Source organism: Canis aureus, chromosome 11 (assembly GCF_053574225.1).
Source record: "Canis aureus isolate CA01 chromosome 11, VMU_Caureus_v.1.0, whole genome shotgun sequence".
In the NCBI taxonomy this organism is placed as follows: domain Eukaryota; kingdom Metazoa; phylum Chordata; class Mammalia; order Carnivora; family Canidae; genus Canis; species Canis aureus.
Window position 1 is genome coordinate 52,377,779 of NC_135621.1, and position 17,363 is coordinate 52,395,141.

At 37.8% G+C, this 17,363-nt stretch overlaps 1 protein-coding gene across 1 annotated transcript in view; it reads left to right on the plus strand.

Moving 5' to 3' along the window:
* Positions 1–17,363, plus strand: part of MSH2 (mutS homolog 2) — a 74,631-nt gene that overhangs the window by 31,276 nt on the left and 25,992 nt on the right. The window contains exon 8 of the mRNA XM_077915308.1: positions 12,903–13,012. Within this exon, the coding sequence (XP_077771434.1) occupies positions 12,903–13,012 (110 nt within the window). The remainder of the gene's footprint in view (positions 1–12,902; positions 13,013–17,363) is intronic.

Genomic DNA, 17,363 nt, shown 5'->3' on the forward strand with positions numbered 1-17,363 from the left:
CCTTTCTAGCACACCTATAAATGAAAGTTTAAAGCAAAGGGTCTTGATGGTCTCTAACAGTTGATGTCAGAGTGAAGTTAACAGAATGAAGTGTGCCAAGTCACATTATTTAATCAGTATAGTATTGGTGGATAAAATCAGCTTGCTCTTACAAGCATAGTTTTTATTTTATTTTATTTTATTTTATTTTATTTTATTTTATTTTATTATTTATTTATTTCAAGCATAGTTTTTAAGTGAATATAATTACTTAACTGTTGCAGAAACTAGGAAGTTATAGATCCAATATGTAAAACATTTTAAGTTTCAAGTTAAAAATCACCATTCCTTACAACTGTTAAACCTTTCAGTATTATGAGAAAGCTTTTTCTGCAGACAGACTTTAAAAAACTCACCTCTATTATGACAGGATATAAAATAAGCATAAATTTAATTTTAATTTTATGGTAGCCTTTTCCCTTAATTATCTAGCAAAGTGTGAAAGACATCTTTAGCGCTTATCTTAAAGAACCACTGTATAAAGAGTATTCCCCTTCTAACCAAGGCTCTTCTTGAGGCTGATGACACTTAAAAGCCCTTGCATTTGTTCTACTAAAGTGGTATTAAAGAAAATGGGTCTTAAATCTTTCCTGTGCCCACATTTCTTTAGTGTGGCTTAGGCAGCCATTTACCCTCCCTGTGCTTCCATTTCCTTATCCAATAAAAGAAGATCTTTCACTGCTGTACTTTTCTGATTCCATATATCCTCTGGCCCTATTCTAATAAGATCAACTGGGAGCACAAGAGGATTGACCAGTATTAGGACTATAATAACCAGATTATCATGGAAGTAGGCTTTCAAAACAATTAATTCACTCTTATCCACTTACATCAGCTGTTTTAAACTTTTTCTCTCCTACATCTCTTCCTTCCCATAGTGAAAAAAAGAAAGAAAAGCATCCTTGGCCCTGTGTCCTCTTGTACCTGCACCTCTTTTTCACTATCCGTTCCCAGCCAAATTTCTGAAAGCCTACATTTCCATCTCCTGTTTGCTCAACTGCCTTCCAGCCCTGACCACAACACTGAAATGGCATTTGCTGAGTTACTTATTGTTGCTAAATCCAACAAGCACAGTCTAGTCATTATATTCTCAGCTTTCACTGCTGAGTTAGATTTTTTTTTTTTTTTTTTGAAGATTTTATTTATTCATGAAAGACACAGAGAGAGGCAGAGACACAGGCAGAGGAAGAAGCAGGCTCCATGCAGGGAGCCTGACGTGGTACTTGATCCCTTGATCCGGGTCTCCAAGGATAACGCCCTGGGCTGAAGGTGGTACTAAACCACTGAGCCACCTGGGCTGCCCTTCCTTCCAGTTTTATGGAACTATAACTAACATATAACATTGTATAGCTCTAGGTGTGCAACATGATTTGAAAGATGTATGTATTGGAAGTAATTACAGTTGACTCAGTTAACACCTGTCAACTGACATATTTTTTTTTCTTATGTTGAGAACTTTTAAGATCTAATCTCTTAAGAGCTTTCAAATATACAATACAGTATTTTTAACTATAGGTCACCCTGCTATACATTACATCCTCAGAACTTAAATCTTAGAACTGAGAGTTTGTACCTTTTGACCACCTTCCCCCATTTGCCAACTCCCAGCTGCTGACAACCACCATTTTCTATTTTGTTGAGATTAGTTTTATTAGACTCTACGTATAAGGAGACCATAGTGACTTTCTCTGCCTGACTTCTTTTACTTAGCATAATGCCTTCATGGTCTAACAGGTTGTCACAAATGGCAGGATTTCCTTTTTTAGGACTGATATTTCTGTGTGTGTGTGTGTGTGTGTGTGTGTGTGTATCACATTTTCTTTATCCATTTATTCGCCAGGGGACACTTAGGTTGTTTCCATGTCTTGGCAGTTACAAGTATACTGCAGTGAATAAGGGAGTACAGATCTCTTTGAGATAATGATTTTGTTTCTTTTAGATATATACCCAGAAGTAGAATTGCTGAATCTTTCTATATTTTGCTTTCACCTTAAGAGTCTTCCACCCCAGTTCTGTTTTGGCCCTTTTTTCATTCAGTACCAGTAATTTTAAAGCTGGGAATTTTTTTTTTTTCTTTAAAGCTGGGATTTTTTTATACAAGATTTTGTGTGTGTGTATTTTTTACTGGGAGAAGATCTGTAACTTTCATCAGATATTCAAAAGCATATGTAAACCCTCCTCCCCCCACGAGAAAGAGTAAAAAATACTGATGTGCACATTCTTTGGAGACTCTTTCTTATTCTCTGGAATAAACACAGAAGTTAGGAATTGGGCTTAAGAGTAGCTTGGCTTTCTTCCTTCTGCATATGTGTGTGGCTCAGTGTACTTGAGAGTTTTACAACAAATCAATAATTTCCTACTTTTTTTGGGGTTAGAGTTAATATATACCCGTGAGAGACATAACATTATCTAAATCAAAAGCTTCATATTATCATTTTGGCAACTGATGTTTGCTTTATGGAATTTGTAGTCACCCAGCCTAGAGAATATTAGAGGAGGAAGACTGTACCCAGATGTTATGGTGCTAAGAGCTAGGTTATTTTCTTTCTATAAGAAACATTGGAGGGGACACCTGGGTGGGAGGCTCAATCGGTTGTCTGCCTTCAGCTCAGGGTCATGGTCCTACAGTTCAGGGATGGAGCCCAAAAGAAAAAAACATTGGAGACTCCAAGTGTGCCGTAGTTATTAGGAACCTAACCTGAGTTTTTTCTTAAAAATGAACAAAATGGAGGCTCCTGGCTGGCTCAGTGGAGCATGCAACTCTTGATCTTGGGGTTGTGAGTTTGTGCCCCAGATTGGGTGTACAGATTGCTTAAAAATAAAAATTTTTAAAGATGTATTTATTTGTTGAAAATTTTTATTTATTTGAGAAAGAACGATAGAGACCATGAGCAAGGGCAGAGGAGAGGGAGAAGCAGAAGCAGAAGATCATGACCTGAGCCGAAGGTACACAAACTGAGCCACCCGGGCAGCCCTAAAAATAAAATCTTTAAAAAAAGGGGGGGGGCATTTGGCTGAGTTCAGCATAGCTCTTTAGCCTACTGATTCCATGGACAAAGCTAAAACTGAGGCTAAATTATGAGGGAAATAAACCAAATATACTGTTCTTAAAAGCAGAATCATGATTTAAAAAAATTCTTTTTAGGGGAGACTGGGTGATTCAGTTGGTTAAACATCAAACTCTTGGTTTTTGGGGCAGGTCATCATGATCTCAGGGTTGTGAGATTAAGCTCCAAGCCAGGTAAGGGCCTGTTTGAGAGTTTCCTCTCCCTCTCCACCTCTCCCCTCCCCATGCCCACATACACTGTCTCTCAAAAATTCTTGAATTTTAGCGTATTAGTATATTGCTAGAAATTGAGTATATTCTCCTTACGGTGTTTTGGGTTTTTGATTAAGTCTAGGTTTGAAGTTATATTAACATTATTCCTGAAAAAAATTAAAATAAATTCAGAGACAGCAGAGGGCAGCAACAGTCTAGAAAGGAGATTTGCATTGAGTAATAGAAGCTCTACTCTAAATCATCTCTTATAAGAAATATTATTATTTTTTAAAGATTTTATTTATTTTTCATGAGAGACACAGAGAGAGGCAGAGACACAGGCAGAGGAAGAAGCAGGCTCCATGTAGGGAGCCCGACGCAGGACTCGATCCTGGGTCCCCAGCATCACACCCTGGACCGAAGGTGGCGCTAAACTGCTGAGCCGCCCAGGCGTCCCAAGAAATAGTTACTTGAAAAATATATTTGGCTTCCCTTATTCCTTGTAGCTTTTATTTTTATTTTTTTTAATTTTTATTTATTTATGATAGTTAGAGAGAGAGAGGCAGAGACACAGGCAGAGGGAGAAGCAGGCTCCATGCACCGGGAGCCCGATGTGGGATTCGATCCCGGGTCTCCAGGATCGCGCCCTGGGCCAAAGGCAGGCGCCAAACCGCTGCGCCACCCAGGGATCCCTCCTTGTAGCTTTTAAAATTAAAAAGTTGAGGCAAAACCTCAAATAATGGTATTATATTATATGCATTTAGGGCAAATTTCTGATAGTGCTTGAAACAACTCCTCTATATTTTATTTTATTTTATTGATAAGTTTTATTTTAATGGCCATCATTCTGAGGCACATAACTTTTCCCTCTTCCCATATCCAATTAACCAGGTTTCTGTTTAATTACTTCTTAAAAGCCTCACATTTGCTAGTTTCCTTTTGTGATTTATACCTCCTCCTCAGGGAACCCATAGTAATGTTTCCTAGCTCATCTGATCATATCACTTCTTCCCCTTCAGTTCAGAACGCATTAATTGCTTCCACTGACCTGTAGAATCAGAGTGGTCTGCTCTGCATTTTAATAGCAAGTGATTGTTTATTGACGTTATTTTCCAAGAAGGTTGTACTTGTTTTTAGTTCCAGTCACAAGATTTATAAGAAAATTTCTTTCTATCCTCACTAACACAATTTGCTTTTTATTATGGTGATTAGCTGGTATGTTTTGGTGGTTGATATATCTTGTTGGGAATATTTAGTGGGATCTGGGTGTGAGATTATTTGGATGGAAGGACAGAGATGTAGACTATTGGCCCAAGAATGTATACCAAAAGATAAAATGAGAAATTGCTATAATAACTGATGGGTGAGAGAAAGGAAAAATAATCGTACGAAGTTGGGACAGTAAAGGAAAACTCAGTTTTATTCCTGTCTTTTCCTCCTGTGAATTTTTTTCCTGTGTCTCCCGTTTGCTCTCACACAGAACGCTATACTTCTATCACCACATGTGTAGAGCTTTTCCCTTTGCTTCAATTTTCTGAGACACCAGCTGGGTATCCTACAATGTAACTAACTCAGTTCTGACATTATCTATCTGGAAATTGTAGCAGATCCCACAGGTTAAGGGCTAGTCCCACAAGAAGCCTTTTGCGAGCAGGGGTTATCACCTGTGCTTCTGACCACTTGGCTATGGATTGAAGGTTCCTGTGATGCCCACTCCTTGGATTTGATTAATTTGCTAGAGCAGCTCACAGAACTCAGGCAAACACATTTACCAGTTTCATCAAAGGTGACAGATGAATAGCTAGATGCAGAGACACATAGGACCAGGTCTGGGAGGGTCAGGAGTCTCTGTCTTTGATTTGGGTTGCATTTACTCAACTTGGAACCTCTGTGAACTCCCCGTTATTAGAATTTTATGAAGGCATCTTCATGTAGGTATGATCAGTTATTAGCTACATTTCTAGCCCTCTCCTATCTCTGGAGGATGAAGGGATGGACCTAAAAATTCCAAACTTACAGTCATGGTTTGGTCTTTCTGGTGACCATCCCTCATCCAAGGAGCCCACTTAGAAGTTACTCTTTTATTTTAGGTAAACTCTACCTCAACTTGGGGCCCAAATTCACAACCCCGCGATTAAGAGTTGTATGCTTTACCTATTGAGCCAGTCAGGCGCCTCTAGAGTCAAACGAGTTGCTCCTAATGCTCTTCACATTGAAGAAATTACAAGGGTTATAGAAACTCTGTGCCAGGAACTGGGGGTAGAGACCAGTGTGTTTTCTATTATCTCATAGGGACTGCTAGCACAGTTGTAAAATGATACTCATAAATAATCAGTGGAATCAGGAGAAAAAGTCATTATAGGGGAAAAAATGTAGAATTTTGTTAAAATGACAGTAGTAATAAAGGAAAATGAGAGGTGGCGTCAAAGAAGGTATTGCTTGCAAAAATGGGGGAGCTGAGACAAGTTACTGTCCCCAACAAAAGGAATGATGGGGCTGGAGAAACAGACAAGAGGATGAGTGAAGGATGAGAGGCCCATACTCCAGAGTGGCTGACAGTAGTGAAGGAAGAGCAGAGATGGCCTTGTGCCCAAGGTCATCATTTGCAGCCTTTTAATCATTTAGACATTTTACCATGATTTACCTGCACTTCTACTTCTGTTGGCTTCTTTGTTTAATTTGGAATTTTTTGGCTCCGACCTCATATTTTGTGAATACTTAAACTTTCATTAGCAGTATCTTGCCGTCATTGTTTCCACTTACGTGGACTTTTATGTTTTTACTTTATTTATTTATTTTTTTATTACGTGGACTTTTTTTTTTTAATTTATTTATGATAGTCACAGAGAGAGAGAGAGAGAGGCAGAGACATAGGCAGAGGGAGAAGCAGGCTCCATGCACCTGGAGCCCGATGTGGGATTTGATCCTGGGTCTCCAGGATCGCACCCTGGGCCAAAGGCAGGCGCCAAACTGCTGCGCCACCCAGGGATCCCTTACGTGGACTTTTAAATCCATTTCATAAATTCATTAAAGAAGTCAGGTAAAGTTTAATGATGCTTAATAAAACTTTGAGATTGAAATTAATAATACAAAGAATTGGGGGATCCCTGGGTGGCGCAGCGGTTTAGCGCCTGCCTTTGGCCCAGAGCGCGATCCTGGAGACCTGGGATCGAATCCCACATCGGGCTCCCGGTGCATGGAGCCTGCTTCTCCCTCTGCCTATGTCTCTGCCTCCCTTTCTCTCTCTCTCTGTGTGACTATCATAAATAAATAAAAAAAACTTAAAAAAAAATAATAATACAAAGAATTTATGTAAAATTAGTCAAGGAAATGGAGATCTAGAATAAATTGTTTAAATCTTTGTTAATTGAAACTCATGTCTTTGGATTACTGTTTACCGTTTATCTATTAATACTTAATAGAATAAAATGTTAATGTCAACTTTATAATTAATTTAGACTTCAGGTTGATTTTCTCAGTCATGGTCTATTTGAATAGCCTGATTTAGCAGACTTGTGAGTAGTGCCAGACCTTGGATCTGAGGTCAGTGTCAGGAGGGCATGTAGAAGGAGGCCCCTCATATCTCTTGTCCAGAACTGTACTGTAGTTTATTTTGACTTTAGTGTTACTTGCTCATTGAACTTAGTCTCATAATTGTTTTCTTTTAATTTAAAAATGTTTTATTTGAGTACGGTTGACATACAGTGATCCAGGAGTTTCAGGTGTATGGATAGTTATTCAGCACTCTGTTATGCTGTGCTCACCACAAGTGTAGCTCCCATCTGTCACCATAAACACTATTAAACAGTACCATTGACTGTAATTCCCTGTGCTGTACATTTCATCCTTGTGACTTATTCATTCCACAACTGGATACCTCTGTCTCCTACTCCCTTTAACCCATTTTACCCATCACCCCACTCCCTACCCCTCTGGCAACCATCAGTTCTCTGTATTTGTGAGTCTGTTTCTGCTTTTTGCTTGTTTATTCATTTGGTTTTTTTAGATTCCACATATAAGTAAAGTTGTATGGTATTTGTTTTTCTCAGTCTGACTTATTTCACTTAGCATAATACTCTCTAGGTCCATCCATGTTGTTACAAATAGCACAATATTATCTTTTTTTTTTTTTTTTTTATGACTGAGTGATAACGCTGTGTGTGTACCACATCTTTATTCATTCATCTGTCAATGGACACTTGGGTTGCTTCCATATCTTGGCTATTGTGAATGATGCAGTAAACATAGGGGTGCATGTTTCTTTTCACATTAGTGTTTTTGTTTTCTTTGGGTAAAAAAAATACTCAGTAGTGGAATTATTGGATCAAAGAATATTTTTATTTTTAATTTTTTGAGGAGCCTCCATACTGTTTTCCACAGTGGCTGCACTAGTTTACATTCCCACCAACAGTGTGTAATGGTTCCTTTTTCTCCACATCCTCACTAACATTATTGCTTGTCTTATTTATTCTAGCCATTCAGCAGGTATAAGATGATATTGTGCTTTTGGTTTGTGTGATGATTAATGATATTAAGCATCTTTTCATGTGTCTGTTGGCCATTTGTATGTCGTCTTTGGGAAAATGTCTATTCGGGTCCTCTGCCCACTTTTCAATTAATTAATTAATTAATTAATTTTACCACAGTGTTTTTATTGTTAGGCAAAGTCCTTCTCTTTCCAGGTCTTGGGTGTCTATACTTTTCAGGACAAGTTCCCTTACCCAGCTCCAGCAAAGGAAACATTTCAAGTCCCCAAGAAGCATTCTTAAAGCTCCTGAGAGAATAATAACAACTCTTCCAAATGCATCCTATGAAGTCTAGAATCCCTACCAAAAATGCTCACAGATGCAGACTGACTCCTGAACCCAGATGTGGGACCCATCTCACTTGTTGCACATCAGCAGCACTTCAAGTTCCTTGTTGTAGACCAGGAACTTCTGGAAGCCACTGGGCAGTATGTGCTTTGTTTTCTTGTTGCTCCTGTAACCAATGTTGGGTATCAAGATCTGGCCCTTAAAATCTTCTGCGTACCCTATTGTCAGTGCCTTTGGGTTTCCGCCAGTTGCACTTAATTTTGATATATCAGTCTGACTGGTGCCGGATGAACTTCTTGGTCCTCTTTTTAACGATCTTGGGCTTCACCAGAGGTCTGAGGACAGCCATGATGCTCAGCAATAGATGGCTGCCACCTCTGCAGGCAGTGCCGAGGAAGAGAGGAGCCCTCTGCCCATTTTTAATTGAATTGTTTGGTTTTTTGGTCTTGAGTAGTATATGTTGTTCTTACGTATTTTGGATATTAACCCCTTAATGGATATATCGTTCGCAAAGATCTTCTCCCATTCAGTAGGTTGCCATTTTATTTTGCTGTTGGTTTCTTCACTGCAAAAGCTTTTTATTTTGTGTAGTCCCAATAGTTGATTTTTTGCTTTTGTTTCCCTGGCCTTAAGAGACCTTTCTAGAAAAATGTTGCTATAGCCAATGTCAAAGAAATTACTGCCTATGTTTTCTTCTAGGAGTTTTATGGTTTCATGTTTCAGTTAGGTCTTTAATTCATTCCAACTTTATTTTTGTGTATGCTGTAAGCAACTTAAGTTATAATCTTTTAGTGGCTGGCAGTGAATCTGAAGTTCCTACAGAAATTATTTAATTATTTGATTACTTGATATTTCACATTTTGATGCACTTAAGAAGCTAGCAATTAATTCCTTGTGTCATCTTTGGTATGCTTGCTAGGTGAGTGTTGTGTGTATCAAAACTAGTGACCAGCTATTGTATCACCAGTCCCTTCTTTCCTTCAACAAGTCATTCATTCTACAGATAGTTAATTTGTTCCAGACATTGTTCTAGAAGGTACAACATAGATGTGACAAATGTCTCTGTTCTTATGGAGGGTCAGTGATAGTGGAAGGATAGAGGAAGACAGACAATAAGCAAATCAATAAACAAGAATTTCAATAGTAAAAAAAAAAAAAGAATTTCAAGTAGTAATAAGTACAGTAAAGAAAATATGTTGCTACGATACAGTAACTTGGCTGGGGCCAGGGAGACACTAGATCTGTTGGTCAAGGATGGTTTCCCTGGATTGCTATCTCAGTTCCGCAACTTGAATGACAAGAAGGAACCAGCTGTTAAGATCTGAGGGGAGGCCAGTGGACCAGCTAGTGCAAGTGCCTAAGGCTTGATTTGCTGATGGAGTGAGGGAAAGCTAGAGTGGTCAGGCATGAGATAGAGAATAAGGGCCATGTTAGGAGTAGAGGCCTGTTTGAAGTTTTTAACTTTGTTCTGTGGAAATTATACTGAAACACACATCAAAATATAAAACAAACTCTTGATAAAGAAATAAATCCCGGGCAGCCCCGGTGGCTCAGCGGTTTAGCGCCGCCTTCAGCCTAGGGCATGATCCTGGAGACCTGGGATCGAGTCCCACGTCAGGCTCCCTGCATGGAGCCTGCTTCTCTCTCTGCCTGTGTCTCCACCTCTCTTTCTCTCTCTCTCTCTCTCTCTCTCTCTCTTTCTCATGAATAAATAAAATTTAAAAATCCTTTTATTAGTGCATTAAATAACATGAATGAAGTTCTAAGGTCTTAAGTTTTGAACTTAATAAGTTTAAATGATACTTAAAATTATCTCGAAACTATAATATGATATGAAAATAGATCTGGGATTTTGATGACAAAGACATAGGTACTGGGAGTCCTACTGTGGTTTATTGTGCACGTTAATAATGGAAGGAAATGTCAGATTCCAGTTAGAGGTGGAGAAGATAGAGAAAAGAAGGTGGAATTTATTTCTTTTCCGTGTTTATGTAGTACTTTGAACTTAAGCCTCTGTAGTCCTTGCGTTAAGACCCTGGAATAGGGATCCCTGGGTGGCGCAGCGGTTTGGCGCCTGCCTTTGGCCCAGGGCACGATCCTGGAGACCCGGGATCGAATCCCACGTCAGGCTCCCGGTGCATGGAGCCTGCTTCTCCCTCTGCCTGTGTCTCTGCGCCTGTCTCTCTCTCTCTGTGACTATCATAAATAAATAAAAATTAAAAAAAAAAAAATTAAAAAAAAAAAAAAAAAGACCCTGGAATAGATTGTGTAGGGCTTTCTAGGCAGTGATAGTGAAAAATGGAGTTTACCAAAAAAAAAAAAATTGATGTTCATCACTTGATGAATGGATAAATAGAATGTATCTATATCTAAATAATGCAACATATTTGTCAATAAAAAGGAATGAAGTACTGATGCATGGTGCCACATGGATGAACCTTGAAAACATTATGCTATGGGACGCCTGGGTGGCTCAGTGGTTGAGCGTCTGCCTTGGGCTCAGGTCATGATCCTGGGGTCCCAGGATCGAGTCCCACATGGGGCTCCCCACGGGGAGCCTGCTTCTCCCTCTGTGTGTCTCTCATGAATTCATAAATAAAACCTTTAAAAAAGAAAAAAAAAAACATTATGCTAAGTGAAAAAAGCAGTGACAATATCCTGTGATCCATTTATGTGAACTGTAGGCAAATTTATAGATAGAGTGAGTGGATTGGAGGTTGCCTGGATTTGGAGGAGTGGGAGGAGGTTGGGGGATGATGGTAGGTTACTGTTAAGGGTATAGGGTTCCCTTTGAGGGCAGTGATAGTGTTTTAAAATTTATTGTGGTGGTGGTCACACAAATCTGTAAATAAACTGAAAACAATTGGATTGTACTTTTTTTTTTTAAAGATTTTATTTGTTTATTCATGAGAGACACATAGAAAGAGAGAGGCAGAGACATAGGCAGAGGGAGTAGCAGGCTTCATGCAGGGAGCCCGATGTAGGACTTGATCCCGGGACTCCAGGATCATGCCCTGGGCCGAAGACAGGCGCTAACCCGCTGAGCCACCCAGGGATCCCCGGACTGTACATTTTAAAATGGAGTGTTGTTTGGTATGTGAATTATATTTCAGTAAAGCTATTATTTTTAATTCAAAAAACCATAACCATTTTGGGAGAAGAAAAACCTAGTTGGAAATTGGCAGCTGGGGCTCAGTATAAGTTATAGGTAGGGGAAAGAATTCAAAATGTTAAAGTTTGCAGGATAGGGAGCAGGTGAGCTCAGAAGGGGCTTATTGAGTCTTGAGCTGCAGCAAGGTTGCATGCAGCTTTTTCAAGTCTAGGATTCTTGTTCCTCCTTTGAGATGCCCTGTGAGAGTATTTGTTTCTAACAAAGGTCAGTTTCATAAAAGTTAAAGATTTGAACTGGGATACAGAATTTAGTTTAAAAAAAAAAATTCTTTTAAACACCAGCAAATGTTTTTGTACTTTTCATCTATACCCTGCTTTTCTGTGTTTCTTAGCATAGTGGTAGATAAGTACACTGGCCATTAAGCCAGTCTGAGGTCTTCAAATAGTGCTAAGTTTACTCTTGACTATGCAAAAGTTTGCCCTTAATCACTGCAAAACATTAATGGGCTAGGAAAAAGTCATTTGTGAATCAGTGCCACCTCTGTGCTTTGCTTCCATCATTCCCCTATTTACCAATAGCATTTGAGCTAGCTAACTCAGAATAAAGAACCAGGCGTTGAAGCACAACAGACATTATGTGGGCAAAGTGTTGTTTATAGACTGTCTAAATAATGTTTCACACATATGTACTATTTTTTTAAATATGTGTAGATGCTGTTGTGATTAATAAAACATGAATTCTTACGATAATTTTGCTGACTTCATAGTAGCTTTTCATCGTTTTCTCAATTAAGAGCTAATATTTCTAGAAAAGATTGGGAACTATTGCTTTGGAGCACAATGCAGTAGGGTAGAGATCACTTTCACAATTCTTATAAAAGAATAATTAGGTATCAGGAAAAAAATCCTTGCAATGTAACCAATAACAATACATAGTAACTATAGCTGAGCTCCTGTTAAATGTCAAGCAGTATATTAAGTGTTATGTGAGTTATCTCACTTATTCCTCTTCTGGGTAGCTGATGTCATTACTCCTGATGACACGGGAAAGGGGCTCAGAGTAACATGCTCCAGATCACAGAGCCAGTAGGTAGCAGAGTTGGGGTTGGCACCCAGGTCTGTAGTCAGGCATTTCACACTATAGACTCCATTGCTTCACTTACTCCTTCTCATATAATTGCTCAGCATGTGCTCTTAAATAGCATCAAAGTAAAGTGCCAGTGTAAATACTAGGCTTGATTAAACCTCTGTTAATTGGAATACTGTATTATTAATGCAAATTAGGGATATAAGGTAAGTTAGAGGCATTTTATTTTAATGACTTTGACTTTGGGGTATTAAATCCTTTTGGAGGGGTATTAAATCTATGAAGAAATACAATTCATTTAATTGTAATTAATATCATGTTTCTGCATCTCTAGTGCTTTGTATGAAGGAGATTACAGACGGGGGGGCAGTGTTTGTTAGTACAAAGCTTTGAGTGCCAGATGATCTCCTTTTCTATAAAATAAATACTAAACATTTGAATTAAAATATGGGAATAAATAGTAACTTTGGAGACTTGCTGCGCTATTTGTGTTTTTTTGGATCAAATACTGTTATCTCAGATGAATTTTTATGATGTGTGGCCTTGTATTTTTTAAAATAGAACTATTTTATTATTTTTTGCTTTCTTTTAGGAAAACACCAAGGTTTATTGTTGGCAGTTTTTGTCACTCCTCTTATTGATCTTCGTTCTGATTTCTCCAAATTTCAGGAAATGATTGAAACAACTCTAGATATGGATCAGGTATGTAATATACTCTTGAATTCAGCAGCAAAGTATTTTTGAAATGCATGTCAGAAGACTTCTCAAATTTCTTTGTTAGTACTTAAAATGTTATTTTTGAGAGGCATCTTTGAGACCGTGGATGTAAGATTAAGTGATGGGTAAAGTTTGTTGTTTTCTTAACAATAACAGTTGGTTTAGAGGATTAACAGAGGAAATAAATGTTGGGCATAACTGGCCTGGTTAAAGGAAATCTCCCAAATAAAAGATTTCACATGAAATCTGAATTTTGTTTTAATTTCAAGAGAGAGGGAAAATTGTAATCACTGAAGAAGAGAAGATAAAGGTAAATATGGAACACAAGAGATGGCAGCTTCTTGGTTTATTTTCCATGTAGGGAAGTCTCTGGGGGAAGAGGTTAGAATATGTGTGTATCTCCTAAATAGTTGTTGATACACTAAAAAGTTAACCATACTCTAATACTGTTGATGTCCAAATTTCTTGTTAGTTGAGAAGAGTATTTAATAGGGTGTAAGAGATCTATATTCTCAGGTCTTTAACAATGTTAAGCAGTAATTTGTATATAAATATAAAGTGGGAATAGTTTCTGAAATAGTTGAAAATATCCTTGTATGAAAATGAATTTGAAAGCAAAATGTATGAAATGGTAAATTTTACTCTGTTTAAAGTTTGTTTATAGAACAAATTTAATATGGGGCCATTGAATATAGTGTTTTTCAAATATGTGACTTTAAAAATCATTATCTTTAAATTTTTTTACACTGAATTTCCTGTCAAAAATGATTATGTAGGAAATATGAGCTGTCACATATTCAGCTTAGTTCTGCTGAAATCCTGCAGTTGACTTTGCCCTTTGTGGCCAGCTTTATTCTTCTAAAAGTTGCCATGCTTTTAATACTGTGGGTCTCAAATGTAAGCATGTTACCAGAATTGTCTGATGGGTTTGTTGAAACAGATTCCTGGGCTCTGTCCCAAGAATGAGATTCTTTCCATCTGGGGGAGGGCTAGAAAATTTACATTTCTCACATGTACCCAAATGATGCTGCTTGTCTGGGGACCATACTTGGAGAACTACTTGCGAATAAAGCAAATTACTTCTAATAAGTTAGGAGTGCAATCCTGTTTCATTTCACCAATTTGCAGCTTACTGCAAGTGCTGTGCTTTAGGGCAATGACTGGGTATCATCTGGCCAAAAGTTGGTGTGTATAAATTGAGAAATTTTAAGAGTTTCTTAAAGTTTGTAGTCCTTCTGTCAATGTACACGTCTTCTTTTGAAGACCCTATGCAACTACCCTTTTTTTTTTTTTTTACAGCTGCCTTTTTATCTGGGTCATCACATTCACAGCCTGCCCAGTAGATGTGGAGGCCCTGCCTAATAGGACCTCTCCTCTCCTCCCTCTCCTTCTCTTAGTACAAAGCTGTCTCCTGCAGTAAGCAGTTTTCATTATACACAGGGTATTAGCTATTACTATGATAATTGCAAAAAGCAGCAGGATGATAAAATGTTGGATACTTTTGCTTCATATTATGCCTTTTGATTTATTCCTTTCCCACCTTCCTGCCTTCCTTCCCTCCTGTCATGTGGTGTTTTGACCTCATAGATCAGCCCTTTGGATACATACCTATGGACAACAAAAAAGCCAAAATGATGGTATGCTAAAATACCAGAATATAAATTTTCATTTTAATTTTTAAAAAATATTTTATTTATTTATTCATGAGAAACACAGAGAGAGAGGCAGAGACACAGGCTCCATGCAGGGAGTCCAACATGGGACTCTATCCCAGGTCTCCAGGATCACACCCCGGGCTGAAGGCGGCGCTAAACCACTGAGCCTCTGGGGTGCCACAAAATATACATTTTTAAAGTGTTTTCTTTATTTAAAGCTTTTCTACGTGTAAAGGCAACACATAGTATTAGAACAAGTGAAACAAAATGCTATGAAGAACTATAGAAGCAAAAGTGACCATGCTTCCCTCTTGAGATAAACAGTGTTGACAGCCTAGTGTGTTTCCTCCAGCTCTATTACATTGACTTTCCTTATTGTGGATTAAGATTTTTTACTTTGACCTGAAATACTTGATACGTATCTGTTAAACTAGACTATACTGTGACTGTAAAATAGTAGTCAGTGTTAATTCTCCAGTGATGCTGTAGGATTAGAGTGTTGTAGGATTTTGTGTCTGGAAAGAGTAGATTTTAGGAAGGCAAGCTGTTCAATTATGTGGATATAGACTGGAAAAGAAGAGGTCATTTGTCCTAATTTCATTGTCCCTCAAGATTATGACAAACTTTGATTTCTTAATCTGAAAGTAGAACATTAAGTAGTTAATTTTGTAGGGTAGAAAAAACTTTTCTGCTCTCTTCTGTTCATTGTTGGAGGTATGCTAAGTTAAACTGTTAGATTAGCAAGAGAACAGACAGATTTTTGAGTTCATAGAAAAGTAAGATTCAAGGAGGCTGTTAGAATTTGGGGTTTATAAAAAAAAGAATTTGGGGCTTATGCACTTGCTTGGGGAGGAGAGAGAGAAAGCGCACTTTAGGGTAAAACATGACTTTTAGGAATGATTTATGAGCCCTTTGGAGAATAGATGGAGGATATGATAATTTTTACTACTTGATTGTGAAACTCCCTGGGAGGAGGGGATTTACAACAGCTGAGTTCTTTTGGGAGGCTCTGCTTTTATGGAGATGAGAGAGTTTAGAAACAAGATCTATTCTCAGATACTTCATCTTGGAATAAATTTTATGTTACTACGGCATATTCTGGACCCCCCTCATTAACATTAAGTACTGTGTTGATAAGATGTGAGTTGTGGATTACCCTCACCACCACCACCCCCCATAGACTGTTGAAGGCTAAGCTCAGTATCAGTTGGGGCTCTTTCTTTTGCACATAAATTAAAACTCAGTACATTCTAGCTCATGAAATAGATAGAATAGGCTTTACCTTATAGTTGCTTGATCCAGCAGCTTATTGATACCATCCAGAGGATCTGATTTCTTCATCTTTTCTATCTTTGTGATATGAATTTCAACTAAATGCTGGTTCCTTTTCGGACCTAAGTTGGCTACCTACCAGTAGCAACTCATGCAACATTTCAAGGAAGAGTCCTGCAAGTTGCCTTGATGGAACCATTTTAGCAGTGATTGTGGCTAGGGATATAGAATGTGATGACGGGCCTAAGATAACTAGGGGTGGGTTATCCCTCTATTGGAGATACACAAAATGAGAGCACTACTGGGAAGGGGAGGGAGGGAAATGTGGTGTGGACAACCAACCTTGTCTACTAAGATACTGTTCTGTAACCTAAGACTTTCATATTTTATAGTGTGATGCTATCTTTTAAATAAATATGATTCCTAGTTAAAACCTGCTCTAGATTCTCTAGGGAGTTGGCCTAATAATAGCTTCTTTATTCTGTTACAAGCCTTTAAATTTACCTTGGGTTATAAAGTGAATTCAGCCCTTCACTGTCATTGTAGATATTTGTAATGAATTTAGACATTTAAATTACATGACTCAGAACTACTTTGAGCAAACCTCAGAGGATAGCAATCATTTCGTGTATGATTTCTGAAAGCTTTACTCACGTTTTCCAGCTGTGTACTTAGGAGCTTATGTAATGAAGGGGAACTGTCATTTTTTACATGAATGGTTGGATTAATTTGGGTTTGTTTCCCCCCCGCCGCCCCCAGGCTTAGCTTTGTATATAATGCTTCAGGTGTTTTTGTGTCTGCTTTCCATAAATCTTATGGAAAGATTTTCTATATCTGAAGTATATATAAATGTAGATCAATACTGCCCCCAGGACAAGGTTCATAAAGGCAATGCATTTTCACCAAAAAATAAACATTTTCAGTTAGATTGGGTGATTGAGATATATTAAATTTTAAAATCTTTCTATACTGTATTTGAGCATTTTATCTTTGAATATGAATTTTTACATACACTTCTTAATGGCATTTCCTCTATTACTGGAAAAGTAGTGACTGGGATGGAAAAAATGGAAATAAATAAAATAAATTGAAATAGTTTTTTAAAAAGACATAGTTGCATGATCCTAATACAACTGTATCATTGTATGAGTATATGTAAGCTGTAAAGATACTGTAGTATATAAATGCTTTAATATTTTTGTTCTTGGAAATGAATTTAAAAAATCAAAAAAGGGAAAAAATATTCATGTCCTCCCACTTAGAATTAATTCTAAATACATGTTAACATTTTTGCTTATAATTATCCTTGTTTTCTATTTTTTATTTTTATGTTTTGGTTGAAGTATAGTTGACACACTGTGTTAACATTAGTTTTAGGTGTACAACATGGACAACTCCATGTGTAATGC